The sequence below is a fragment of the Hippocampus comes genome, unplaced genomic scaffold (assembly GCF_001891065.2).
Source record: "Hippocampus comes isolate QL1 unplaced genomic scaffold, H_comes_QL1_v1.1 scaffold138, whole genome shotgun sequence".
Taxonomy (NCBI): domain Eukaryota; kingdom Metazoa; phylum Chordata; class Actinopteri; order Syngnathiformes; family Syngnathidae; genus Hippocampus; species Hippocampus comes.
In genome coordinates, this window is record NW_017806150.1 from 3237 (window position 1) to 29700 (window position 26464).

General features: G+C 42.5%; 3 protein-coding genes across 4 annotated transcripts; 1 reads left to right on the top strand and 2 right to left on the bottom strand.

Annotated features, from left to right (window-relative positions):
* Positions 1-6046, bottom strand: mcmdc2 (minichromosome maintenance domain containing 2). Its single transcript, XM_019894921.1, has 14 exons — positions 5817-6046; positions 5605-5735; positions 5456-5515; positions 5037-5232; positions 4835-4957; positions 4580-4681; positions 3053-3181; positions 1878-2115; positions 1319-1524; positions 1088-1254; positions 847-1023; positions 637-776; positions 265-374; positions 1-187 (listed from the first exon to the last, which is right to left on the bottom strand). Exons 1-14 carry the CDS (start codon positions 5911-5913, stop codon positions 21-23), a joined length of 2043 nt encoding a protein of 680 aa, XP_019750480.1. The 5' UTR covers positions 5914-6046; the 3' UTR covers positions 1-20.
* On the top strand, positions 2414-26179 carry mybl1 (v-myb avian myeloblastosis viral oncogene homolog-like 1). Its single transcript, XM_019894902.1, has 17 exons — positions 2414-2616; positions 6148-6223; positions 17315-17622; positions 18678-18777; positions 18859-18930; positions 19253-19345; positions 19681-19901; positions 20266-20479; positions 20576-20638; positions 21476-21574; positions 22228-22455; positions 23208-23326; positions 23957-24071; positions 24199-24318; positions 24406-24510; positions 24728-24928; positions 25712-26179. Exons 3-17 carry the CDS (start codon positions 17597-17599, stop codon positions 25838-25840), a joined length of 1905 nt encoding a protein of 634 aa, XP_019750461.1. The 5' UTR covers positions 2414-2616; positions 6148-6223; positions 17315-17596; the 3' UTR covers positions 25841-26179.
* sgk3 (serum/glucocorticoid regulated kinase family member 3) lies at positions 6277-15551 on the bottom strand. Of its 2 annotated transcripts, none has more exons than XM_019894923.1 (17): positions 15330-15551; positions 11971-12127; positions 11823-11906; positions 11680-11752; positions 11529-11604; positions 11296-11377; positions 10377-10426; positions 10256-10313; positions 10055-10138; positions 9855-9986; positions 9050-9162; positions 8909-8945; positions 8255-8341; positions 8002-8097; positions 7769-7924; positions 7406-7495; positions 6277-7203 (listed from the first exon to the last, which is right to left on the bottom strand). In XM_019894923.1, the coding sequence occupies exons 2-17, from the start codon at positions 12046-12048 to the stop codon at positions 7033-7035; spliced, it is 1467 nt and encodes a 488-aa protein (XP_019750482.1). In that variant the 5' UTR covers positions 12049-12127; positions 15330-15551; the 3' UTR covers positions 6277-7032. The 2 variants fall into 2 exon arrangements, with proteins under 2 accessions (XP_019750482.1, XP_019750481.1); XM_019894922.1 differs by having other exon boundaries at positions 11971-12130.
* Positions 26180-26464: the final 285 nt, after the last annotated feature.

The window sequence follows — 26464 nt, forward strand, 5'->3', positions numbered from 1 at the left end:
TTTAGCGAAGCGCTGGTCCGCTACTCCTCTGTGACACAGGCATCCGCTTGCGGCGCGTAGGCGTAGATGAAGCGTAGGATGTCCTGGCGGAGTTGGCCCAAAGCTCGATCTCTCCTGAGCAGGCCATCCGCATCTCCCAGCTCGCCGGGGAACACGGCATCGGGCGGGATAACGAGCACAGACGCCCCTGTGGGGAAGAAGCGCTGGGGTCGTTTTATCACGCAGGGGAGACTTGCGTTGCAATCATGAAATGCGGAAGCGCACCGTGCTTGAGAGTGACCGAATTTTCGCAGAGGAGCACCGCAATCACGGCGTCTTCCTCCAGTACCTGTCGTCGCAGGCTTAATTTGCAGTGGGCCTCTGCTAAAGAGATCCTGTTCCAAAAAACGTGAAAAGGATCACTTTTGTAAAAATTAAAATGGACTAAATGAAGCAGAAGATCGGATTTCTTTGAACTGTGCACGCTTGCAAAAGATGGATTTAGCGAGAAGCCATTTATGGCTCACTGGGCGGGGGCTATGCCACCAAGCGGATCATAGGATACCGCAGGTGTTTGTTACATTTCAATTTGTTTAGGAGTCCCAGAAATGAAATCTTCTCAAAATTGGAAGCATGTACAGGAGAACTGCCGCTTACAACAATTTGACCGAAGCCACCGACATTTTGACGCTGTGCCTTTGTGAGCGGATCACGCGGCTGGCCATGTAGTAACCGTGGAGCATCATCTGCGCGCCGGCACTCAGATCCACTTTCAGGCTTTGTGCATGGGCCACCAGCTGGGAGGGAGGCGGGGGTGAAAAATCAGGTCAAGGCATCAGTGGGCGTGAGATTCTCGCGTTGCCTCACCTCCTTGTATTCTTGACTGGAGAAGTTGAGCAAGGATGGGTAGAGATATTCTCCAGGGTAAATTGCCTGCCGGAGGGTGTGGACTGCCTGTGCAAGCGACTGCTTCCCGCCGTGATCCACGCACTGAACCACCAGACCAAAACTTTCCGCCAGCTGAGGCAGTATCGCACCCATGTCCTACCCGCAAAGAAGAATGCTGCTCTGAGCCGTTACGTCCAAGTGTTATCCAAGTGACGCTTACCGCCGCTCCCATGGGGGCGTCGTGCGCCCTCCCAGAGCGCCAAGGTGGGTGGGTGGAGTCTGTGAGGGCCCAGAAGCTGCACAAGACGGGGAAATGAAGCCGCTGCTCGGCGTCCTCGCCATACTTCTTGCCGGGGATGAACACGGACATCGTGCGGCTGTCCAGAACTGACACACCAATGTGTGATTTCAAGGGGAGGCATTTTGTCAAATCGTAGCAGATTTGGTCTACCTGACTGAATGTCATCCAGTTTGTCCTTTCTGAAGCCACTCAAATCTCCCAGCATGCAAATGCCACCGGTGGCCAGCAAGGCGGAGCCGGCATGGATATTGGCGGTGCCTGCCCCATGCTCATCCTGGGAGAGAGACGCAACCAGCTTTCCCGAAGCCGAATGCCGCACCCCGCGGCGGGCCAAGCTTAAGCCGTATGCCATCAACCTGGCAAGTAAGTATGGTGGTGTTTAATTTGTTCCGTAACAATGCTAGAAACGCAACTCTGGAACACCGGGTTGATTGTAAACACTTGAACAATTTGAGCTTTATGATTATTCGCTGTGCGGCTCCTGGCGTGTGTGCTTTGGCCACCAGGTGGCAGTATAATGTACATACACGGAGATGGACACAATTGCTTCGTAAACTGCTGAAAAACTTTTCGCTGAGGATAAAAAAAAAAGAGTCAAAATGTGGCCTTTTGCATTGTGTCGAAAGAAGGTGCTGTGTATTTCAACAAATTGATCAATCTAATCTAGGATGGTCACAATGTGTCAAAATAGGAATTCAGACCCTTCTACCTGTCAACTATGAGCTTGTCGTCTGCCGTGACCAAGAGATCCAAGTTGAATACTGTGTTGTTGGCATCCGCTCCGGTTTGCACCAAGCTGAGCAACAAGCTGAGCTTCAAGGTGTTGAAGAGCCCCGGAGGAACCACATCCAGACCGAAGCAGTGAGCGAGCATGGCGGAAAACCTCCAAGGAGAATCACTGGTTGCCTTTAGCAGCTCCTTGAACTTGCTGTTGACTTCTTGTGGATCTACAAGTACAAGTGAGAATTTATATTTCCTAAATGGAACTGTGAATGTGAAAAAAATGGCAGAAACTCTTCAGTTAGGAAAGCCAGGAAACCTACAGACACAATCGTGAATTGGCAAATACATATGGAAATTTTAGGCGGGGTTGACTTTCCAGAAATGGCCCGAGACTGCAGTTCGGCGCTGTCAAACGAGAGCTAAATTATGTTCAAGTCAAAATTTTACTGGAACCGAATTTTAAATGAGCAACTATGCCACCTGCTGGCCAATATTTTGAAATCAGGTCGCAACCGGCAGTGTGTTCACTTAATTAGGACACGTGTGTTGCATGTTGGGAAACAAAGTTTGGATGAAAAACTTGGACCTGCCAATCGTGCCCCGTGGGCTAGTTTCTTTGATAAATGGATTATATGTGCTGTTTGGACTTTTGATGACCATGCGTGCACCCACACCTAAATACAGCAGAATGGGCCCATGGTAAGAAAAACGGAAGACATTTAAAAGTAAGTCAAACCAACTTTTTCTATCGGAGCATGTCGCCATTCCTATTGAGTGTTGAATGTGAATATTGTTGAGCTTTATTAGTTTGAGAGGAAAGGCGACAACAAAAAAATCACTTCACCAGAAGTAGATAATAACTGGCTTCTCGTGTGTCTTGGAGATGGTCGATACCACTTTTTTTTCCCAGACCAATATCAGTGCGAGTATTCACACTTTGAGTGCTCACCGATACCGCGTACCGATACTGGGTGGTGATGAAAATTTTCATTTAAAACGAAAATTTGGTACAGCAGCTTTTTATTTTTGCCTTAAGTATCGGTGGCTGGGAACGGCAAACACCTCGCGGACCCGCTAACTTCAAATCAAGCCGGTGTCAGTACTCGCCCATCCGGATTGTGTATATTTGAACTGGATTCTAATAAGAACAGCCAGCCTTACACTCTGGCTCCCAAGGCTGGACGCTGTTGGCTTCGACGCTCCAGGTGACGTTGGGCGAGCGGTGCACATGCGCAGGTATGCCGATCACTCGGTAGAGCTGACCGATGCTCATCACGTTACACAGCTCATCTATGGCGTGGAGAAGGGAGTCGGGGAGGTGGAACAAAGCAATCAGTCCCAAAGGGAATAAAGAAAGTCACATGCCATGCCAGCCAATGCCAAGACAAACAAGCACGAGGCCCTTTTCGAAACAAAGATTCGGCTGTGTGCTTGTCGAAACGAGTGTTCCTTGCACTTATTAACATGTTAGTAACGGGAAGCCGGTGGATTCCCTTCCAAAATATGTTAATCCCGGGCCGTTGAGTTTTTGCGAAACCTCCCCCAGGGGTAGCGGCTGGACGGCGTTACGAGCGGGGGCAGAAACACTTAATACCTCGCCGAGCCAGATGCAGACTTGTATTTATTTGAACTTCCCCTCTCCCTCCTGCAAACTGTCTTCCGCAGTGAGTTTCGCTTAGCAAAAGCCGGACGATATTAATGAGCGGACTCCACCGACGTGACTGTGTGTAAATAACAGAAATTAAAATCGCATTTTTCAGTGTTGGGAGTGAACGTAATGGATGAGGTGAGGTTTTTGCAAACAAATATCAGCCGTGTAAATGTTTGGCCGGTTAATTTAGGGCACGTCTTTGCTTCGCAAACGAAAGCTGATCCGCCACAACTCACCAGGGCTAATTTGATTTACTGTTCCCCGAAACAATGACATCACTGTACGGCGGAACCTCCAAAATTGTGTTATTTTTTTTCCCTAGAGTAATAACGTCAGTGAATTAGGTCCCCTCGCTGTAAAGTATTGATAGAAATATATTTGGGGGATTTTTGAGTATATTTTTACAGAAAAGTTACAGTATGGCTGTAAATACTTTTTTTGTAGTTTTAGCTTATCTTATGTAGCTTTTTAGCTTAGCTTTAGTAGTTTATACACTCGACTTCTACATATTGGGAATTTTAATTACTGTACTTTTATTGTTATGGAACATGTACAAGAAGTGACCTCAGATTCCAGGTATTCACATTTCTGTCTACAGACAGAAAAGAACCTCTCCCCGCTATTTTTGACAGTATATCCACAACACACGACATGGAATCATCCCTAAAATGGTGAAGTAAAACCATTCTAATGTCTCGTTTTATAACTTGCAAAGCTCATATTTTACTGAGCAGACAGGGCCTTTTCTGGTTATCATCACTTTTCTTGCCATGTTTCGTTTGACTTTGCATGCATATTTTCCTGAACATTGTGGTTGGCCTCCACTTTTTTTTTGCACTTTTAGTGGTACAGTGGCTTGCACACTCGCCTTTTACACCTTGGGAACTTTGACTCTACATTTATTCCTCTGGAAAACATACAATAATTACATCTGTGGCAAGATACAAGGCTTTGTGATATTTCAACCGAAACCAACTCTAAACTGACCCAGAAAAACAGAAATCGATGGACGCTTTATGTATATGCTATACAATTACCTCTGAGGAACAGTGTGACCGACTGGTATCTGAGTGAGTTCTGTTGAGGGGCACGAAGGACGTTAAGTGCATCGACATGGATCAATTCCACCAGCTGCTTGTCTGCAGAGGGGAGAAAAGTTTGATTCAAAAGTTAATGTATTTATTCATTTATGTTTTTAAATAAATTGTTTATTCTACGGCCATATCACCCAGCCCTAATATACAGAGCTTAAAATGTTGGTAAGGAAGTTTCCAGCACACTCTCTCATGCACCTCCCAACACTCTGAACTTGACATCCTCTCTGAGAGGTGAGGTGCAGGCCAAGCAAATGAAGTCGTTTCTCACAGTTGCCGACTCGGTGGCTCCGGGCGCGTGAACCCGAATAGTGTGGAAACCTGAAGCAAGCAAGCGCAGTGAAAATTCAGTCATCCAGTACGTAGTTTGTCCAACAACAGCAAAGTCTGAACCCCTTACCCAAAGAGAAGGGACAACTGTCGTTACTGCATAGGAACCTGGCCCCCCGGGTGTATTTAGTGACCCTTGTGGTAGCGATGACCAGGCCTTCCATGAGGACGAGCTTCATGCTGTGATGCATGCGAGGAAAACGGGCCAAGTCCAAGACATACTCGGGAAATGGAGGAAGATGCGTCAGCTTCAAAATGACGCTCACCTCAACAGAAGCGGAGAACAACTTGTATATACTTCAAAATATCTTTTGCACATTTTTAAGACAGTTTTAAAACCAGTTATTTTTTAATCATTCTTGTCACCTGGGTACTTCTGTTTGCTATTTTTTTTAATCATTCTTGTCACCTGGGTACTTCTGTTCAGTTACATCATACTGGGTTATGTTGTGGAATGTGCTACCTTATTAAAGACAATTATTCCCATACCTGGCACTCTGTTTGTATTTTCTCAATAAGTGACATTTTCTTTATGGCCATGAAGCAAACCTGTGAGAAGAAATAACCAGGATCAACCAGTCAGAAATGCTACAGCGTCAGTGGACGGACATTTTTATTCGTGCCGGTGCCTCCCTTACAGACTGAAACAAGGCAGTGGCTCGCTGGGGGTCGTGTAATATGCAGTCGCCCAGTTCAGGGTCCACCTCAACCACATCAGAAGGATTGACGGTGATACAAAAGCGATACACGGCCTCGTTGTGCTGGGGGTCTATCAAAAAGAAAACGAATTCTGCTAATTAGCTCAAAGCTAGGTGTAAGTCCCTAAGTACCGGCGTTCAGTTTAATTTACCGTTGAAGGAATCGCAGTCTTTGGCGAGTTTCTTCAAGCCGCCACTCGTGTTAAGATAGGATAGAATGGATTTTTTTAATGTAAATATGTTGGCCATTTGTATTTGCTAAAAAGTCGAACTTTAATTTTTTTTTCGAACTGCCGCTCGTGAATCTAGTTTCCAAGGCAACCAGGCTCGAATAGCGGGAGAAATGGTCGTGACGCCATCAAAACAGGCCGCAGAAGTAGTAGAAGTAAATTCACTTCCATTCACGCACGTCATTTTCAAATACGTTTTCTTTTAATCTCAATGCCTTCACTTGCTTAAGTTTTCTCAAAACTTTCGTTCTAGGCGACATCGTTTCCACGGCAAACCAACCCGAGCGACGCCGAAGTAGTGATACGTCATCAGAAACGACCACAAGCAGGTACATTTTCACATTTACACAATTTATCCTTACTCATGACATTTTTTTGGGCCAAATCACACCCCAAAGACTATAACAATACTATAAACGATTTTATTCGCAATGATTTGTAAACGTCGAAACTTTTGCCGAGTCTGTCTGTTCGAAGGCAGAGCCACACGTGATTTGAACGTGTCGTCATCAAAAACGGACAAAGAAAAGATAATTCACGAGCCATCACACAATTAAGAGCAAATCGTTATGAAATATTGTTTCAAATCTCCAGACAGACACTTTAACATTTTCTTTATTACTGTGCAGTAGCATAAACCCACTAAAGTCTTTGTAAAAGAAAAAAAAATACATCATTTCAACAAATATGACCTGTGATACACACAAACTGCTTTTTTGAGGTCTCAAGTAATTCTACAGCCTAGAGTTTAGAATATGAAACAGGGTTTGTTTCACAGCAATTACATGGAAATGATATAAATCTATGTTCGTAGTAAAGTGGTGACACAAACATATTTTACTGTCCAATTCTGTCCTTTAAAGTCCAGTGACTTTTTTTTTACAATACAAAGTTAAGGCACTTATGGGGTGGCATCAATGCTGAACAAATGCCCTTATTTCTTAAAATAGCATCTTTCATATAGATATATTTCTATACAATATAAATGGGTAAAAAAAAAAAAAGATTTATTTCCATCCTAGTTTGATCCCAATAAAATCAGTTTTAAGTGCTGTTCCATATCATAGCTGCTTCCTTTGGCTTTGTAGAATAAGTGACGTGATGCAATTTTCGTCCCTTTAAGACCGTCGGGGATATATTACAGAAATGAGTCCTCAGAGGGTGGGGCGTACGAGAAGCCCACAAAAGCGTCGTCGGCCTCCATCACACTGGCGTTGACGATGGAGTGTTCCTGGGTCCAACACACAGAGTTGGGCACCATCTCCTCAGTGAACTCGGGATCAAAATTTGAGATGTCGGAGTAAGAGTTCTATTTAAAAAAAAAAAAAGAGAGAGAGAGAGAGAGAGAGAGAGAGAGAAAATAGAAAGAAACACCTTTTGAAATATGTAATAAAAATACAAAAAAGTGTAAAAAAAAAATAGGCAATAGATTAATAAATTGTGGCTTTGACGTAGGGCATTTCCACACAAGCTGCTTAAATATAACACTAATAAAAAACTAAGATAAGTACCACGTTGGGTGTAAATGGGGGAGGAATCTTCTTCTGTTCAAGGTCATTCCAGTTTATGGTGGAGAAGAAGGGGTGCGTTTTGATCTCATTCTGGAAAAAAAATATATATCGAAAGATCAATGTCAGTTAAAAACATGTTTGTGAAGTAGTTGGCAATTATAGGAAAAAAAAGTGAATGTGTAAATTTTAATGTGTGCAATCTTTTATTTTTTACATTAAATAAATTTTGTATACATTTCATGTAACAATTAGAATTTCGAGGGGGATGATTTGGTTGCAATGGTGTTTGACCACTCCACTAGATGGAGCTAAAACAGCATATATTAAAAAAAAAAAAAAAAAAAAAAAAATGTGTCCACTCACAAAGTCTTCCCTGGCTCCCAGCCTGAGCGCTCCATCTTTCTCCAGAAGGCCTTGCAGCAGAGACCAGGCCGCGTTGGACGCGCCGGCGCGCATTACCAGCGGCTTGTGCAGAATGTTGTCATACATCTCATGCGTGTCCCTGCTGTAAAACGGCGGCTAGAGAAAAAGGACGGCCATTATCTTCGCAATACGGCATCTTTACAGACGTTTGGTGGACCGAAGAGAAGTCTCACCAAGCCAAATAGCATCTCATAGAGCACGGAACCCAGACACCACCAGTCGACGGTGTTGTCATACGGCTGCTTCCTCAGCACCTCCGGAGCCAAGTACTGGTGGGCGGAAAAAATAAACCATGGTCATCTCCCATATTCTTGTCAATCCGGGTTTCGTAATGACGACGGTTTGGATTGGTACAAATTCCTCCTAATCTTATTGGAAAAGTGGATTGAATTGGGAGGGTGTCCACTGTAAGAAGTGAAGGCACACCTCAGGCGTGCCACAAAAAGTACTGGTGGTGTCCGTCTGAGAAATGCCTTCCTTGCACAAGCCAAAGTCCGTCAAAACGATGTGACCCTGTAAAAGAGGAGAGGACGTGTTTTGAGATGGCATGCGCTACAACAAGCATTTTGTTGATTATACAGCAGACGACTGAGTGAGGCTATTGTCAGCCCCGGAATGTTGACTGTCCCGTTCGCAGTTCCCAGATTTTCTCCCTGCCGCTAGGTTAGGTGGCAATCATTTGAACGAGCTAATCCAATCACATGCATTCTATTCCAGATGGAACCGGACAGGATGTTGTGTGTAGAGCTAGTTAGAAGAGAAAGACTAGACTAATGTGTGGTAGTATAAACGGGAAAAAGGGGGCCACTGTTTGGTGGTGACCTCTTGTCAACAGAAAGAAAAAAATAACATCTAAAATGCCTACTGGAAAAATGTGAAAGTAACAAAAAATTATATGAAAGTAAAACTCAGATTTTCCTTCATTTTTACAATCCAGAATAACTTGACAGTCCTGTGCCGGAATTAGCAAAGCAGCCCCAAAATATAACTGAGCCTCCGCATCATATCTTTTTGTTGTCCTCCTTTAACATTAGGGTACCAACAGTTTTTGTGCTTATTGATCATTGCCAGTTTACTCACTTCGTGGTCAAGGAGGATATTTTCAGGCTTCAAGTCCCTGAAAGGAACGATCACAATTTTAGTTGATTGCTTGCTTTCACGTACCAAAGACTTGTTGAAATATCATCCTCTGTTGTATGTCATGGGACCAAGAGTTCGTACCTATAAACGATGTTGAGCGAGTGCAGATAGCCGAGCGCGCTGGCCATTTCGGCAATGTAGAACCTGGCTCGGGATTCCAGAAAGGTCCGCTCTTTTTGAAGGTGGAAGAAAAGCTGACGGCGACAAGCGAGTCTTGTCATTAGTCATCGTTCAAAACTGAATCCGTGAGATGGTGAATTGTGTACTTGCAAGAATTTAAAATGTAATTTATCTTTAAAATTGTATTTTAAATCACATTTTTAAATGATGCCTGCAAAGAAATGACGCGTTTAAATACTTTTATTTTAATTTGTGGCTGTACAAACCTACCGTTTGATTTGGTGAAATAGGTACAAAACGTGATTCGATTTTTAATTCAGATTTGAATTTAATTCTTATTTTAATTGTTTGAATACATTTTCTGACACTGTAATAAAATGTTTGAAATTCCAATTCAAAGGCTAAAATGTGAACAATTATTCAAATGTAATCCATTTAAGTGTTGTTTAAAAAAATACATTTTCATAATTTAAATTCAATACCAAATAAAAATGTAAATAATATACGTATTGTTTTAAATCAAATCAAGGAACAGGATTTATTTTTTCTAATGGAGGGTGTGTGTGTGTGTGTGTGTGTGGGGGTCAATGTTACATGACGGCTTTTAGAAGGAAGATCCACAGGGGAAGTCTTCGCTTCCATTCTGATTAAAAACGTTGACACGTGCGCTCGCTACAATTCGCCTCAGTCAAATTCCTCTGACAGCACTTGTGTGTTTTCCTTTTTCCATCATCAGCTGTTTTTAAACTCATGACTCACTACTCACTTCCCCTCCGTTGACGAAATCCAAGACAAAATACAACTTGTCTGTGGTCTGGAAGGAGTAGTGCAGGCCCACCAAAAAGGGATGTTTCACGTTCTTCAGCAGCACGTTGCGCTCAGCCATGATGTGTTTTTGCTGAGAAACCGAAAAAAAAATCAGCATGCGGTACTGGAAACACGGATCTTGTTTTATTGCAGTCTTACCTCTTTTCTGTTGAGAATGACCTTTTTCTGTAGGACCTTGATTGCATAATACTTGGAGTCCAGCTTCCTTTTGGCCAGGAACACCTTGAAGTTAAATTTAAATTAAGAGTATTTTAAAGAAAGAAAAAAAGATCAAGGTGTATATTATTCGACTGTAAAAGGCCAAACTGTACTTCCCCCGTTCTTAGAATATTTGCATACCTTTCCAAAACTCCCCTTTCCGATGACTTTTAAAAAGTCAAAGTCGGTGGGTTTGGCGCTGAAAAACAGATGACAATAAGTTCCTTGTCTACCTGTAATGCGTCACATATTTTGAACATACTGTGGGTTGCCAGAGGGTCCGAGGTTAATGTTTCTGGAAGTTGAATTGTTCTGTCAAAGAGCACAAATTAAAAAAAAACAAAAAAAAAAAAAAACATTAATACATGAGATCACAAACTGGAGTGAAGGAAAAAAAAAATCGATATAATTTTTATTATTATTTTTGGGGGGGCTCAGCAATGTCAAGGTCAGCAGTTCTCAAACGTTTTACACTAAGTAGCACCCAAAAAACCTCCACTTGGCTCTCCAGGTACCAGCACCTTGACCGATGTTTGATTGTCATTATTTTTGTTTTATGTTGGAATATTTTAACAGATAAATAAGTAAATCGGCCGATCGTCAAATTGTCAGTATTGTCCAATTCATCAGTCAGGCCTTCGCGGAATCCGATGAAAATCAAAAATATGTGAAGTACAAAATCCACAACGCTACTCGTGATCTTTATTGACTAGCTCAGAGGTGTCCAACTCAAGGCCCGCGGGCCAGATTGGACCCGCCACATCATTTTACGTAGCCGGCGGAAGCAAATCTAGTTGTCACCTTCCGTGAAAAATCTGTCCCAATTTTTCAAATGACCATTTGTGATAATAACGTTGAAATATTAAAATTGAGTTCTGATTTCAAAATTAGTTTTCCATTCATTTGTTATGTACTGAATTTTCGCCGGTGTCGGGCGGAATCCTTGAACCTCAAAAGTCATCACGGCTCAATTTCTTCAACCTTAAAATTTAATTGTCAAAGAGCGCAATTGGTCAATAATTTGTAAAAGTTCTCCAACCCGTGGACTAGAAACCCTTGCCGCCAAGCAGACATAAATATGAACATTTTGATCGACTTCAACTTACTTTGTCGTCTTCATCGAGAAACCCTTGCCGCCAAGCAGACAGAAAATATGAACGTTTTGATCGACTTCAACTTACTTTGTCGTCTTCATCTTCGGACGCGTCAGAGTTCTGCAGGTTTTGCATTTTGTCCATGAGCAGGAAACTCCTCACATCTGGACTGCACATTTTAAAAAGGTACATTTGTAAATATTAAGGGACAGGAAGTGTCACTTCCATTTTTTTAATATATCACAAATTCCGACATTTTGGATATTTGGCTTTTTTTGCTGTACTATTGAACCCCCTCAGTAATCAATATTTGTCCTTACTTGTTGCAAAGCTGCGGAAGCGACACGATGCCTTTGATGAATTCGTGCAGGCCGGCTCGTCTCTGCTTGATGAATTCTATTTCCAAAATGAACGCGTGTGAAAAACATTTGACGCTCGCCATGACGTTTAGAACAGCGGACCGATACTCACCGGGTTCAAAGTTATCCCCGAAGATCCTCTTGGCGGGAATCTTCAAACTTAAAGATGGGAACTGTTTTTTTAACTGCAACGAAGAAGAAAACCAATGTGACGGTCGCACCGACACACCGTGTCACAAAATGGCCGCCACTGACCGTGTTGTAAAGTTTATCAAACTCGGCGTAGCGTCTGAAGACGAACCACTCCTGCTGCCCCACGTTGACGATCACTTTATAAACCTGGGAAGGTGTGAAAGTGACATTTGTGGAGGGGAAACTAATGTGGGGGTCGCTCTGGTCATACCGTGTAGCGCTTTTTCTTGTCCCTCTGCTCGTTGTGGCACGGTATGCTGACGTTAGGCAGGCCCGATTGCTCCTCCATCTTGCGGACGGCGAAAGAAGGTCACGGGGTGGCGCATCGAAGGTTTGTGCTTGCGGGGACGAGGAGTCAACGATGCATCCTGCTGTGGGGACGTAGAAAAAGAACGGGAAAATCATGCGGTTTTGTAAAAATATTAAGAATACAATATTTTGAAAATATTCGACAAATATTTGAGGGTACGAATATAAAGGAAAAAAACAAAAATATGAGAAAACAATATTATTAATCTCTGAATTTGAATCCTGCGTTGAATTTTTCATTTTCAGGTTTTTGTTATTTGAATTTTTGAAAAGACGACACGAAAGAGTTTTGAAAAAATCGGACAAAAAGCAGTTGCCATTTTTTGCCCAAAATACAAAATATTGTGTACGTATACAAAATATTTAAACTGGAAAATATAGACATGAAAAAAAAGTCAAAATATTAGAAAATTGAAAATATTACACAGAAAATTTCTTAATTCTAAACAGCTTTGTTTAGAATTAAGAAAAAAACGTGTTTAAAAATATTAGAAAATAGGAAATATTGAATACATACACAAATATGAGGACTAAAATAACAGAAAAATAATACAGCATGTGAGCCAAAAAAAAGAAAATATTAGATGGAAATATGTGAAAATACTTGAGGATTAAATAGCACAATATTAGATGAAAAATACTGAAATATTAGGAGAAAAAAATGTTATATTAAATTATTACAATTAGGAAATTATACTAAATTATTAGAGAAAATATTGACCATGGCCTTGTTCACAAAATGTTTTTTTTTGTCTCCCCATCACGCTGTACATTTAAGCAGACATTCTTTCAGTAAAATGACAGGCAAAAACTGCACAAGTGTACAGTCCAAAAGTGGCCATGCGTCGCGTTACGACACAAAGCTCTTTGTGTCCACTTGTGAGCGCATCCATTGTGTGGCGTGCAGTGAGGTCAGCCTCGTTTGTTTCGGAGTCCCTTTGTCTTCGTCGCTTTGGCCGCGTGTGTGCCCGCCGTGCGTGGAGGAGGAAAAAGCAAAACGTTTCTCTATTGATGTGTCACCAAACGCATCCTGACAGGATGCGGCATTCTGCTCACATCCAAGGGGAAAGGGCGGGGGGGAGGATTGGGGTACCTCTTTAGGATGCATCCAACGTGACACTCGGGCCTCCTTTTGTTTTGGCTCGGTGTTTCACTTTGCACTGATGACGAGGTGGCAAATCACCGGCGTCACGCTAATCACGAAATTGCGATAAGAACCGGGGCGTGCTGGAGCCTATCTCAGCTAATTTATTTCTTTAATTTTTCAATCTGTGGAAATAATATCAGAAAACTACAATAATTTTTCAAAGTATAAATACACGACGACAGAAAAAAACCCCAGAAATGTTAGGGGTGGCGCAAAACGATTAGAGATGTCACGATTGCATTTTTTTTTTTTTTGCACCCAAGTGCGAGTCATTTGGTTTTGAGTATGTGCTCGATCTGTTACGTCAGAAATGCAATACAAAAGGGAAAAAAAGCGCATCTGAATTTTCGTCAAGATCTTGTTTGTGAACATTTTTCAACAAAATGTATCCCACGATGATAACTTTTTATACAGCTAGATTTCGGCATTGGTACAAATTAAAGAAATAAAATGTTTGAAATCTTACTCTAGAAATTAAGAAAATTTAAAAATGTGATCTTTTTCACGCCAGTCAGCGGTATTTAACTTAAGTACATACAATACAATACCTTTGCACTTACGAACCGTTTTAAAAAATTTTTATTGAATTTATGTGCAAGATATTTTAAGTAGCATTTAAGTACAGATTATTTTTCCTCCTATTTAAATGCACAAGTGCTCAAGTTGATTGGAATTTGTCAAGTCAATGCTTGGCTGTGTAAACGCACCCTCCGAAGAGGATGTCAGCTAGCAGCAAAATGCCTTGCATCTGTGCTCCCTTCCAACGCCTGCGCCGATGGGGGGGGGCTGGCTATCGTATGCAATCCATACAATTTCTGCCACCACGGCTACTCCTACAAACGGAATGCTACAGCTTACCACACCCACTGGCAGGCACTACTCATTGGCTCGAATAAGAAACAAAGGCGAAGAAACGTGCTGTATGGTCCCTGCGTTCAAAGCGCAGCATGAAGCAACGTGTACTGACAGGCATAAATATGCCAGGGCTACTACAAGGAATCCAAAATAGAACGCTTCCTTCCGAAGAGGACGTACTTTTTCCTGCATGTTTCTTACGTTACAAGCAATTTGAGCGTGAGCCCTTAGCAGAAATTCATTAATTAGATGTTAATTTGATGTATTATATATGAACTTTTTTTTAAGCACTGCATGAATCAAGAACATTAAGCCTCAAGAGTTGCATTTTAAAGTAGTGCTCAAAATACAACAAAAGAACACCAAAACCAAGGGTGGGGAGGGGAAAAAAGTGAAACAAAAACTTGGGAAGTGAGAGTACCACTCAGCCTTATTTTAAGGTATTGTGTCGTCATGGAGGCTGCCGATGCCACTCATACACCCCCCTGCCCCCATTGATGAAACATCTGCGTCCGAAAGAAATATCTTCATCCAAAAGATTTTGTCATTGTATTCAATGACATGTTATACATCCAAAGTGTGACAGGTATCAGTGAGTACTCAAAGAGTGAATACTTATACAGGTAGTGGTGTGAAAAGGAAAATATCTTAAGAAAATTAAGCGAGATTCAAATGAAAGTCCAGTTTCAGTTCAGTTGTATTTCCCTTTTACACACAATTATTCTTTTAAAAATGTCTTATATTTAAGAGTTTGGTTTTTAAGTACAATTTATTTGTGTGAATCAATTTCAATGAAATAATTTAAGTTGAGATTTTCTATTTCCCCAATCTTTTGGGGCAGTGTGAATGAACATGGAGGCCTACTACGCTACTGTATTGTACTATTTGCCTCCCCTTTTTTAGTACTCTGAGACCCAAGTATTTTTTATTTTTTTTCTTATTTGATGTAAAACTTTGGGGATCACACCACTCGAGGAATTTTAATTGTTAATGGGGAAATTCTGAATAAAAAGAAAATAGACTAGCTTGTTTAATTTAAGCTAATTAGCGCGAAATGAGCTTCCGTCCAAATAGTAGTAAAATAAAACCAAGTCGTGATCTGGAATGTCGGTCTTACGTAATGGCAGCGTCAACGTAAACGAATATACGTGCGCACCGACAAATACGCAGGTAAACCTTTACGTTACGAACAAATTCGGCCCCACGGCTAGCCAGCGAGACGTTTGCGATGCAAGGTGACGTTTAGGTAGAGCTCGTACCTTTTGGTGTTTCCGGGCGGTGCTCCTCCGAACCCTCGGTTAAGCCAACATTTTTGATGCTTAACTTGGTTTAAAGGGACACGCCGCCCCACAAAACCCCTCCAGTATGTCACGGGTGGTTATATTCTGCTTCTAACTGTGCGATTCAGCTCAGACAAGGAGGAAACATCAGCCTTTCCTGGTCGGGGAAAGTTCCGATGTAAATTCGTCACGGGACCTGAAGGCAACAGGCGTGTGTGGGCCACCTTGAATGCGCTTTTCTTTTTCCGGTTGTTACATTCAAAACAAAACAAAGAAATGTGTGAAGTTGCGAGTAAACAACCACAGAAGCCGAAGAATATTAAGCTTATTAAATAAACAATGTGCGAATTGTTTGCAATGTGCCTTGTAAACATTGCAAACGTGAAAAGTCGAGGACACTCACTTGAAGCGTTTACATTTTTTACACGGCTTTCCGGTTGTACGTACTTTGCTTGACACACTTTACACAGCTTGATGACTCAAAAATGCAGTCGAGTCGGAAAAAAATCTTAAACAGCGCCACTTACAGGCTAAATTATTTAAATTTAGATTGAGTACAAAAACGCTAAAACTCAATTTGAATGTACAGTATTTGAAGTTATAGCTAACTAATATAATGCAAAACAAACACAAATATTTAAAAGAAAACAAAAATGTAGGGCAAAACTCAAAAATATTGGGGGAAAAATTAAATATGAGGCAAAAATATGAGATGAAAAGTACTCGTACGTGTGGCAAAAAACACAATTATTGGATGGAAAATACACAAAAATTAGAAAAATACTGGATGAAAAACACAAAAATATTAGTCATGAAAAACAAAAGTATTTGATATGAAATGCACATACACTAGTAGGGACTATTTTGTCCACTTGGTGGCAACAAATACCTTACAGAACAGCAGTGGAAATGCAAGCAATTAAATTATTCAAAACAATTTCTTCATTTCGTACCGTTTCTCTGGGTTGATCAGCTTTCAGTACATTCGATTCTCTCTAATCAGATTTTAGTTGCCATGTCAATCTAATGTGCCCAAGGCCTTCAAAATTAATAGTGCAGTCTCTGATTTGCCCCAAATAAAGTAAAGATAGTCTGGTACCCCAGCCGCTGGGGGGCAGTGCCCTCCCCTGGGGGTGCACTGTTCCCCAGTGCCGGTCCCAAGCCCGGAGAAATGGGGAGGGTTGCGTCAGGAATGGCATCCGGCGTAAAACTTTTGCCAGGACGACCATGCGAGTTGGTAGGGCGGTTTACAGGGGCGGATGGAAATTACTGACTCGCTGTGGCGACCCCTGAATAGGGATGTGCCGAAAGGAGAAGAAGAAGAAAGTAAAGATAGTCTGGTCGGCTTTTCCTGACATTTTTTTCACAGAAATTTGCAGGTTTTGTGCCTGCTCCTACAATGTTTCACTGTCGGTTTGATGATCTTTTGGTCATGGGTAGTGTTGAGTTTTGTCAACACATTTTGTCATTTCTGTTTGGGAGATGTCAAGTGTGCTTTTTGCAAAATTGATAGAACGGCGAGACTGTGGGATTAACGCCTTAAATGGCAACTGCCAGCAGAAAATTAATTATGTGGTTGTGTCAACCCCTTGTAGGGGCCCTCTCAGCGCCCCCACAACCGAGTTTTGGGTCACTGGTTCCAGCATGAAAGAGCCATTCTGCCCCACTTGTGACAGGAGCACTTGTAAGCTTCCTCAAATTTTCCAACAATCAGGTGACTCTTCCCCCTGAACACTTTCCACCAATCAAACGCGAGCCTCTCTTGGTTCTTGACTAATCAGACGCGAGTCTCTTCTCGTTTCTGACCAATCGCAGGCGAGGCCGCCCCGTGCAGGGGGTTGAGCGCGAGAATCGGCGGGATGGACAAATATCACATCATCGAATCAAGTGAGCCGAGAACGTCCGCACGGCGAGGAACGAGAGTAAAATAATCGCGTTGTTTTTATTGTTTGTTGCCGTTTTAGATAATTTACGTTGTGGGAGTGTTTCTCCGAAAACACGAGGGACGACGCGGACGAAGTAGCAGTGTTCTTCGGATGGATGTTACCTTTCCATACGCTGGCTTTTCATGGGGAGAAAGTAAGAATGACGACTCGGTTAGCAAGATGGCTAGCCGAATAATGCTAACGAGATCCGGAAAAGAGCACCGATGAACACTTCTATGGATGAACGTCCACTCGCGTGGAATTTGAATGATCTGAAGAGCAACAACACGAAGAAGAGGTCCACGCAACCCCGCGGCTGTCATGGACACCGTGAGGTCGCCTCGCTGGTGGGTAGCGTCACTGCCTTTGATACGTCACTCAACGTGTCTGACGTTTCTCTTTTATCTCAGCACTTAACTTATTTGAGTTATTTATATTTTATTGCATCATTGAAAAGCGGTTGTATCGCCACACATTTCGAGTGGCATTTGAGCAGTGAATGTTTGTTTTTGTTGTCATTTATAATTTATTCATTTGTTACTAACATTGTACATTATTCATTTTGTTTTTGATTGAAAAAATATTAAAGGAGAAATTATAAGTCGTAAATGTAAATAGTTATTAATTTCGGAATATACAGCTTGTAAAGTTACCCATATTGGGATATAAAATGTTGTGTATTGCACACTCAATGTGACTTTACAATAACAACACGTCATCATCAGGGCTACGCTTGTTTGTGTTTTTGGACAGAAAAGAAAATGGCTGACAAATAATCAAGACCAATAATTGCACTTATAATGATTCTGCCCACATGAAACCCTCATCTTGTGTGAAAATACCCTTTCGAAAGGAGTTGCATCATGTTTCACATTGACATTTATTGCACATAAACCGATAGAAAATGTGACTTCATTAAAACAAACATGAATGAAACAGCACTTGGACTGAAAGCTGTGAGCCAAAACAAGCATTTTATTCAATGAAATTAATTTACAACCCTTTTAGCCATATGATGTTAATATTTGAACACAAACTGGACAGGGATTCGCCACACCCCAGCTTACCTCTGGAGGTGAAAGAGCCCGTTGATGGCTCGAGATTGCCCCCCCTGCACCGTCATCCCCCGTTCCTGCTTATGGCACTGACAAAAGCAGCTCCTGCCAAAATCCAAGTGACTCACTCGAGTTTCCACAGTGATGAAGAACTTTGGAGCAAATGGTGTTTTCCCTCCAAACATATTGGGCGAAAAATAAAAATATGGATCAAATATACACAAACATTAGACCAAAAAAAAAAAAAAAAAAGCACAAGTATTAGCCGGAAAAGTACACGAGGAAGGATATATAAAAAATTGGATGGGAAAATATTTTAAATATAGACTGTTTGTCCATGTGTGCAGCCACGACGAGGACGAAGAGCTGCACTCCACAGATCCCGACACTAAAGAGAGAAGCAAAGACAAGAAGGTTTTGTGCAAAGTCAAGTGGTCCCGCGACGAGGTAAGAACCGCACACTTCACTCTCAAGGTGAGCCTGTGCTTCCAAAGGAAGTTGAACTGATTTTTGTTGTTGTTGATCAAGGACGAAAAGCTGAAAAAGTTGGTGGAGCAACATGGCACAGACTCTTGGAAATTATTATCCAACTATTTTCCCGTAAGTGTGCCCTGTCACGACGTGCTTGATGTAAGATGCTTGGAAAACCTTTCACAGTGAGCATCCATACTTTTAGATGCTACTGGATGAGTGAGTGATAGGTAGAAAGAGTAGGAAACAGGTCAGAAGTTCATAGGTAGCGAATTTGGGAGATGGCGAACCGCAGTATCTACTTCCCTTCCGGCCTCGCCATGGTGCACTTCCTACAATAATTACCTCCTAAGCGTGGTGATAGGTTTTTTTTTTTTTTTTTTTGGCAGTAGGGGTGGTGATGAGAGCTCTGTTTCCACATCGGTAATGAGGTGTCTCCCTCGAATGTCAGGGTAGGACAGATGGCCAGTGTCAGCACCGCTGGCAGAAGGTGCTCAACCCCAAGCTGGTGAAAGGCCCATGGACAAAGGAGGAGGATCAGAAGGTAAGAGGATCTGGGAGTGTACTGTGTGGCACACACATTGCCGGTAAGCGATAGTGGGGGGGACAGAAGGGAGAGTCGGCGCCCATTTTTTTTTTTTTTTTTTTTACATCCCGCCAAAATAAAAATGTTCTTGGCTCGAGCCTGTGGCGCCTGTTCCAAAGGCTCCACTACATCATCGCTAATAAAAACACCAAACAAACTGGCTGCTTTTCAGCCCTTTTCCTGAAGGGAGGTGCCCCCCCTCTGTGAGATGAACAATGCCCTCCTTGAGTGAATCCGGGGTTTCACCGTACAGTAAATCGATTGTTCCGAGCAGTGGGGCCTTTTTTGCGCAGGTGATCGACTTGGTGCACAAGTACGGCCCCAAGCGCTGGTCGGTGATCGCCAAGCACCTCCAGGGCCGCATCGGCAAGCAGTGCCGCGAACGCTGGCACAACCACCTCAACCCCGAGGTGAAGAAGTCGTCGTGGACGCAGGAGGAAGATCGCATCATCTACGAGGCCCACAAGCGACTGGGCAACCGTTGGGCCGAGATCTCCAAACTCCTTCCCGGACGGTAATTCCCCACTAAGTTGAAAAATCCAAGCTTCCAAGGCGTCTGATGTCAACAGGAGGCTGTGTAAACACATTGACTGACCCAAGTGCACACACGGTATCTGTGTAGGCTAAGGACATGCACACACTGGTGGCTTACACGACTGTTTGTTTTTCTAGCGGCAAAAAAAAAAAAATCCGACATTGAATCAACACTATTTTCACACTGAACTTGAAGGCAAAGACACAAGGGTCCTCAAGGGAAGATTAAATGATTACAAATGCCTAAACTGGAACATTTCCAAGTTCTTAAAGGTGATTTGCCGCGTGGAATGTTCCTATGTCTTCATGTCAAAGCAACAACGGGGTCAATGTGTTTTTAACAGGACGGACAACTCCATCAAGAACCACTGGAATTCCACCATGAGGCGCAAAGTGGAGCACGAGGGCTACCTGCAGGATGCCGGCGCCAAGACGGCCACGTCCTCCCACGGCAGCGGTGTCAAGAGGCGCCATCACTCGCCGTGTCCTCCTCCGAGGCAGGGCGAGCCGCGGCGCTGCGATCGCAGCCCCCTGCGCCCCGTGACGGCACCCAACCAGGTCCACGTTGACTCTGGACTCCATTTGGATTGCGCTCACTTGTCGCACTTATTTACCGTTGCCGAATTTTTATTTATTTATTTATTTATTTTGTAGATGCCAGGCTATCAGTTTGATCCTCAACGGCGCCACCTGATGGACACTTCGGGTTTCATTCAGGTGACTTTCACTATTTAAATGGGTTTACAGGTAGATACAAGTGGTTGGGGCCTGACTGATTAATCAACCGGTGGATATTACGCCGTTTTAAAATAATAAACATTCATACTCGGGCTGAGCTGCGGTAAAAACAAACACTAAAGGACAATCAAATGGAAAACAGTCAAATGTTATGGCTTAATTTAATTTCTTTCTTGTTGTGTTCACCTAGGGACCCAAAAAACAATTTTTTATTCATTATATCATGCATCCTTTTTTCAGATTTTTTATTATTTTTAAATAATCGTCTGATTAATCAGTTATTCTGCCAAACGTCAAAATCAACATTGGCTTTAAAAAAATAATAATAATAATCCATCGCGGTCTACTTGTTTAGCCTGAAATATGGTAGCAGTAGTCACCACACTGGTACGTCACAACCATCGAAATTCAGGAACGCTCACTCACAGATACATTTTGGGAAGCAAGATTTACTCGATTTACTTCAAGTCAACGAGTGTGCTTTTTTTTCCCGCAAGTGTAACTTTTGGCTTGGGTGTTCAATTTCATGCTTGAACGGTGGACCGGGTTTACAAAGGACCACCTATTTGTACGCAAGATACTAAAACGACTTTTACTGCACTGACTCCTCTTTCTGTATCCTTTCATTTACGGACACTGCCCGTGTTCGTTCTGTCACTGCGGATTTCAAATGAAACCTTTTGAACGTACTAACAGGCATACGCCGCCTCCTTCTCCTGTGTCATATTTGTCCTCGTCAAATTTGTTTTGGTGTTGTGGTCTCCTGCTCTTCCTAACAACCTTCCTTTCCCCTCCCGCTGACCCCCCCGGTTGCAGCCATCCTTCCCGGATGATCCCGACAGAGAGCAAAGAATTAAGGAACTCGAGCTGCTGCTTATGTCAGCCGAGAGCGAAGTACATCGCAGAGGTCCATGTGTAAGCTCAGCACACCGCCCCCCCCACTCGTTGGGAGTTAGCGAGCTAGCATAAGCCTGCGTGCCTGCTTTTGCATGTGTGTGACATCCATACTCTGGGGGGGGAAGAGAATTTCTTCAAATCTATGTCACTTTTTGCACTATGTAAAAATATGAGTGGAGCAGGGATTTTTTTTTTTTGGTTTGTTTTTTTGCGCTCTAGTGCAGTGGTTCTTAACCAGGGTTCGATCAATCAGTCTCAGGGGCCTCTGCAATGGAGGTTAAGACACACCCGACTCAACATGTCATTTAGTAATGACACACCAGCTTGGCCATCACTGGCTGATTCATTTTGTGCACAATTTAAAAAATATATACTTAATTGTGTTTACTTTTTTCTGTTTTTAATAATGACTTGAATTTGTAAAAAAAAAAATAAAAAAATATATTTTTATTTTTCACAAATGAAGATTAAGAACCACTGCTCGAGTGTTTCTCTAGCAGCTACCTTTCCCATCTTGCTACTCATCATGACTGGCCTTAAGCTACACTTTGTTAGTCCCCCCCACACCCACCGCCATCATTTAGGATCCATCTTAGTCCTCTTCGCATCTATCGGAATCATTTTCGCCAATTGCCGCCTCATTTTCCGCATCACTTCCATCATCTTCCCAGAGCTTGGAGCAGTATTCGGCCTGGTCAGACGGCATGCCTGATACGGCGAGCAGCGACCTGGAGGTGCGGGCCGACGGGCGGTCCTGGTCAGAGCCAGAGAACTCGCGAGGAACCCCCGGCCAGCTTCCCGTGTCGCCCACCAAGTTGTTGGCTGTGGAGGCCAGCACGGTGCTGTCCACCCTGCAGACCATACGCGACTTTGCGGAGACCATGGAGCTCATTGATTCGGTGAGGAAGAAAAAAAAAAAAAGACTTTAACATTCACTCCCATTGACGTCTATAGACGTCAAAGATCCATTTGAACCGGGCTTGCGGTGGGTTTGTATTTATTTTAGATGGCGCCAATGAATCAACAGTTGTGCATTCCGGTTATCTCGCTTACATCGAGATCAACAAACATATTCTGAACTATAATCCATGTGTCATCCATGTTTGTGAAATATATGACAATAGTGCTAATGAAAGGTGAGTTTGCAGACTGTTGTAATATTCTTTAAGTATAATTGATTTTTTTAAAAAAAAAAGAAAATATATATATTTATTCGAATAGAATACTGAAATATTTGAATTAGATATATTTCGACATAAATATTTGGAAAGGTACAAAGACTATTCAACAAAATATACTAAGCTATAAGATGAAAAATAGAGCTAAAATGCAAAAATATCTGACACCAAATTATTACGATAATTTCAAACATTCAAGGGACAAATTGTCGCCAAAAATGCATTCTAAAAGTAAAGAAATGCTCGAATAAAATATTTGGCATCATATAAACTTTGGAAAATAATGGAAAATATTAAATAGAAAAATGCATAACTATCACTTCCTGTTTTAAAATACTCTCAACAATTCAATGTTGGGACAGCACCTAGCGAAGATTTTGTCTCCTCTCCCTGCAGAAATAAGCTTAGAATTGTTTTCCTCTGAATATTTTGAATGTATTAAAAATGGACCGTAGATGTGTTTTGCCATTCAGGACCCGGCGGCGTGGAGCGACGTGGCCACTTTCGACCTCTCCGAGACGGCAGCGGCGCCCCAGCACGAACAGGGCCCCTTCGCCCCGCTCCTTCAGGAGCGGAAGAAGGAGAACGACGGGTAAGTTGACGCGCACGTCGACGGTACCTCGACGTCGTAAGGTTGTTTTAGTGAGCGAACACTCACGAAAATAGCTCAAGCTAAATTTGAAAACTCATTTTTTGCTCACGAAATTTTAAAATACAAACAAAAATGCTTTTCAAAAAAATAAATGAAACTACATTTACACTTATATCACACTTGCCAAATACTCCACGTATTATAAAACGAATACAAAAGCAAAATAAAGCTCAAGTGCTTTCAGAAATATAAAAACAAACTTGCTCTAAATGTGAATTAAAACTCAACGAATTTACAAAAAAAAAAAGACAAAACAAAAGAAAAACTAACAAAAAGTCCAAAACTATTATAACCCTGTAACATTGGTGCTAATTCTGATTAGCCCGTTAGGGAGTTTCACATTATGTTAGCATTAAGCTAACTGACTTTCACACACCCCCCCAAAAAATATTTGAGTTAACATGTTGGTGCTTACCTGCACAATGTTTAATAAGTTTGTTTTAGGTGTCATATTTATACCAAAAAAAATTTTTTTTGATGTGGAGTCACTTGTGTTGCTTTTCTTTTCGCGCCTAAACATACAACCCTAATATTTACATCGACTGTACAGTATATACTGAATTATTTTAGTTCTAGGACACCCAAGTTTCGTAAAACGGTGATGATTCCAACACCGAGGACGCCGACGCCCTTCAAGAAAGCTTTGGCGGCGCAGGAGAAAATGCACGGCCCGCTAAAGATGGAAGTAAGAGTCACCAATATCAATAACAGCCGCGATATACTAATGGACCCCAAAAAAAAAGGCAATTAATAAATTAAAGTTGAGTACATAGGAATTAATTGATGTTTTCGTTGGTATTTGTATCCTTCAGCCGCAGCCATTAGCTTTTCTGGAAGAAGACATTCGCGAGGTTCTGAAGCAGGAAACCGGGGCCGACATCTTTAATAGGGTGGCCATCTTGCAGCCCGACTACAGAGCGTGGAAACAAAATGTACAACGCAAGCACTCAGAGAAAACACACTCTATGCTGGCGGTATTCTGTCCTTTCATCCTTGTGTACATCTATCTTTATTTTCAGATGGACGCCCCGGCTCGAAAAGTGCGCAAATCTCTGGTACTGGACCCCTGGGGGAAAGACTCTCTCAGTGTGCAGCTGTTCCAAGATCAACACAATGACGCACAAGTGAATCAAAGCTCTTCATCAATTCTGCCTTGATGTAGTTGACAATGCTCAGTTTGAAATTGACACCAGAGTTTGAAAGGCTCGGAAAATGCTCGAGCAACATCGCCTGAACTGAACGGAACAGGATGTTGATCATAATTGTTGTACTCCAGGTTCCCGATGTATCGCCTGAACTGAACGGAACAGTATGTTGTTGATCATAATTGTTGTACTCCAGGTTCCCGATGAGAGTCTCCTGTCCAGCTCCTCCCTGAGCTCCCCGATCTCCGAGGTGGAGCAGCAGCATGAGGAGGAGGTGGCGGCGGCAGAGAAGGAGGAAGGCGGACACCCTTTGACGGAGCACAAGGAGACGCCTTCAGTGGCGCTGCAACACCCTCACCGCCTCATCGAGAAGAAAACTCACAGGGTGGCTAAACAGGTGCTTGATATTCAGCTATATTCAAAAACCGACAGTGCGGCGTATAATCCGATGCGCCTTATACAGTCAAACCTCGGTTTTCAAACGTCTCGGTTCTCAACCAATTCGGTTTTCAACCAAGAATTTCGAGTTTTTTATGCCTCGGATGACGAACAAATTTCGGTTCTCGAACGAACTGAGCGCACTTGAATGCACCATTTGACTCCTCTCGCCTTCCTTACACGAGGAAGTGACGCTCCCTCGTGTTGCTTTCCATTGTGAGCAGACGTGTTCAGTAAACATTTTTATTTTAAAAATAGCGTGGTTTCGGTTTTCGAACAATTTCGGTTTTCAAACAGCCTTCTGGAGCGGATTATGGACGAAAACTGAGGTTTGGCTGTATATGGATCAATATTCACATTTCTAGTATTTTAAATGTTTGGTCATAATGCTCGGTTACAGCTGCAGCGATTGTGAAAGCTCGATATATAAATAAAGCTGTATTGTATTCCCTTTAGCGTAGTTCCATCTAGTGGATGCATAATGCAACCGCTTCCAATATTGTAGCTTCTATTCTGTGCGCCTTATGATGCGGTGCGACCTATATATGAAAACAGTTTTAAAATAGGCTGTTCATTGAAGGTGTGCCTTATACTCCGAAGAGCCTTATCGTGCGGAAAATACGATGTGTGTGTCCACTAAAAATCCCGATACAGTCATTAGGAAGTTGGGAATATGTGACCGATTGCAATGTTGCCTGATGTCTTCCCCTACTAACACATGCCGACTGGACCCGTCCCGCAGGTGAGCGAGTGGGAAACGGTGGTCTACGGAAAAACGGAGGACCAGCTGACCATGACGGAGCAGGCCCGCCAGTACCTGAACCAGTACCCGTTGGCTGGTGGCTCCACCCCCAGGGCCCTTGTCCTTTAAGAAGACCTTCAAGAACCCGTCCCAATCCCCTTTGCAGGTCCTCTTTTCCAAATCCTGTAAGAGTCAATCCAACGTCTTTTCTATTGGGGTTTCTGGGTTTTTTTGTGTAGTTTTTTATCAGACCCGAGTACTTGACTTTTGAGCTTCACTCCTCTCTAGGGCCCGATCGATTATTGTAAAATCGTGGTTTGGGAGGAAGACAAAGCATCTCAAATTGAGCGGGGGTGGTATTTTAGAGGGGGCTGGGTAAGAAATGAACATTTTTTTATGTGTATTTTACATGGATTTTTTATGAGAAGTGGACAGCATTCGAATGTCCTCCCCACACCCCCCGCCCAAAAAAAAAAACATACTTTTAAACATTTTTAGATATAGTTTTTTTCTGGCTGATTAATCGCATATCTGATTTTTTTGTGTCAAATATTGGAAATTGGCATTTGTCTTAAAAAAAGAAATATATATATTTTTTTAAATCACCTCGATCGGGCCTGACTGCTCTCAGTGTCAGTCATTGTGAAACACTAACCCGGTTTCAATGGAGGTCCCGCAAAATTGCTTCATCAGAGCCGTGACGCTCAATAAGGCATCAAGGCAAGATATTGGGGGGGAGGCGGGGTTGAGAGG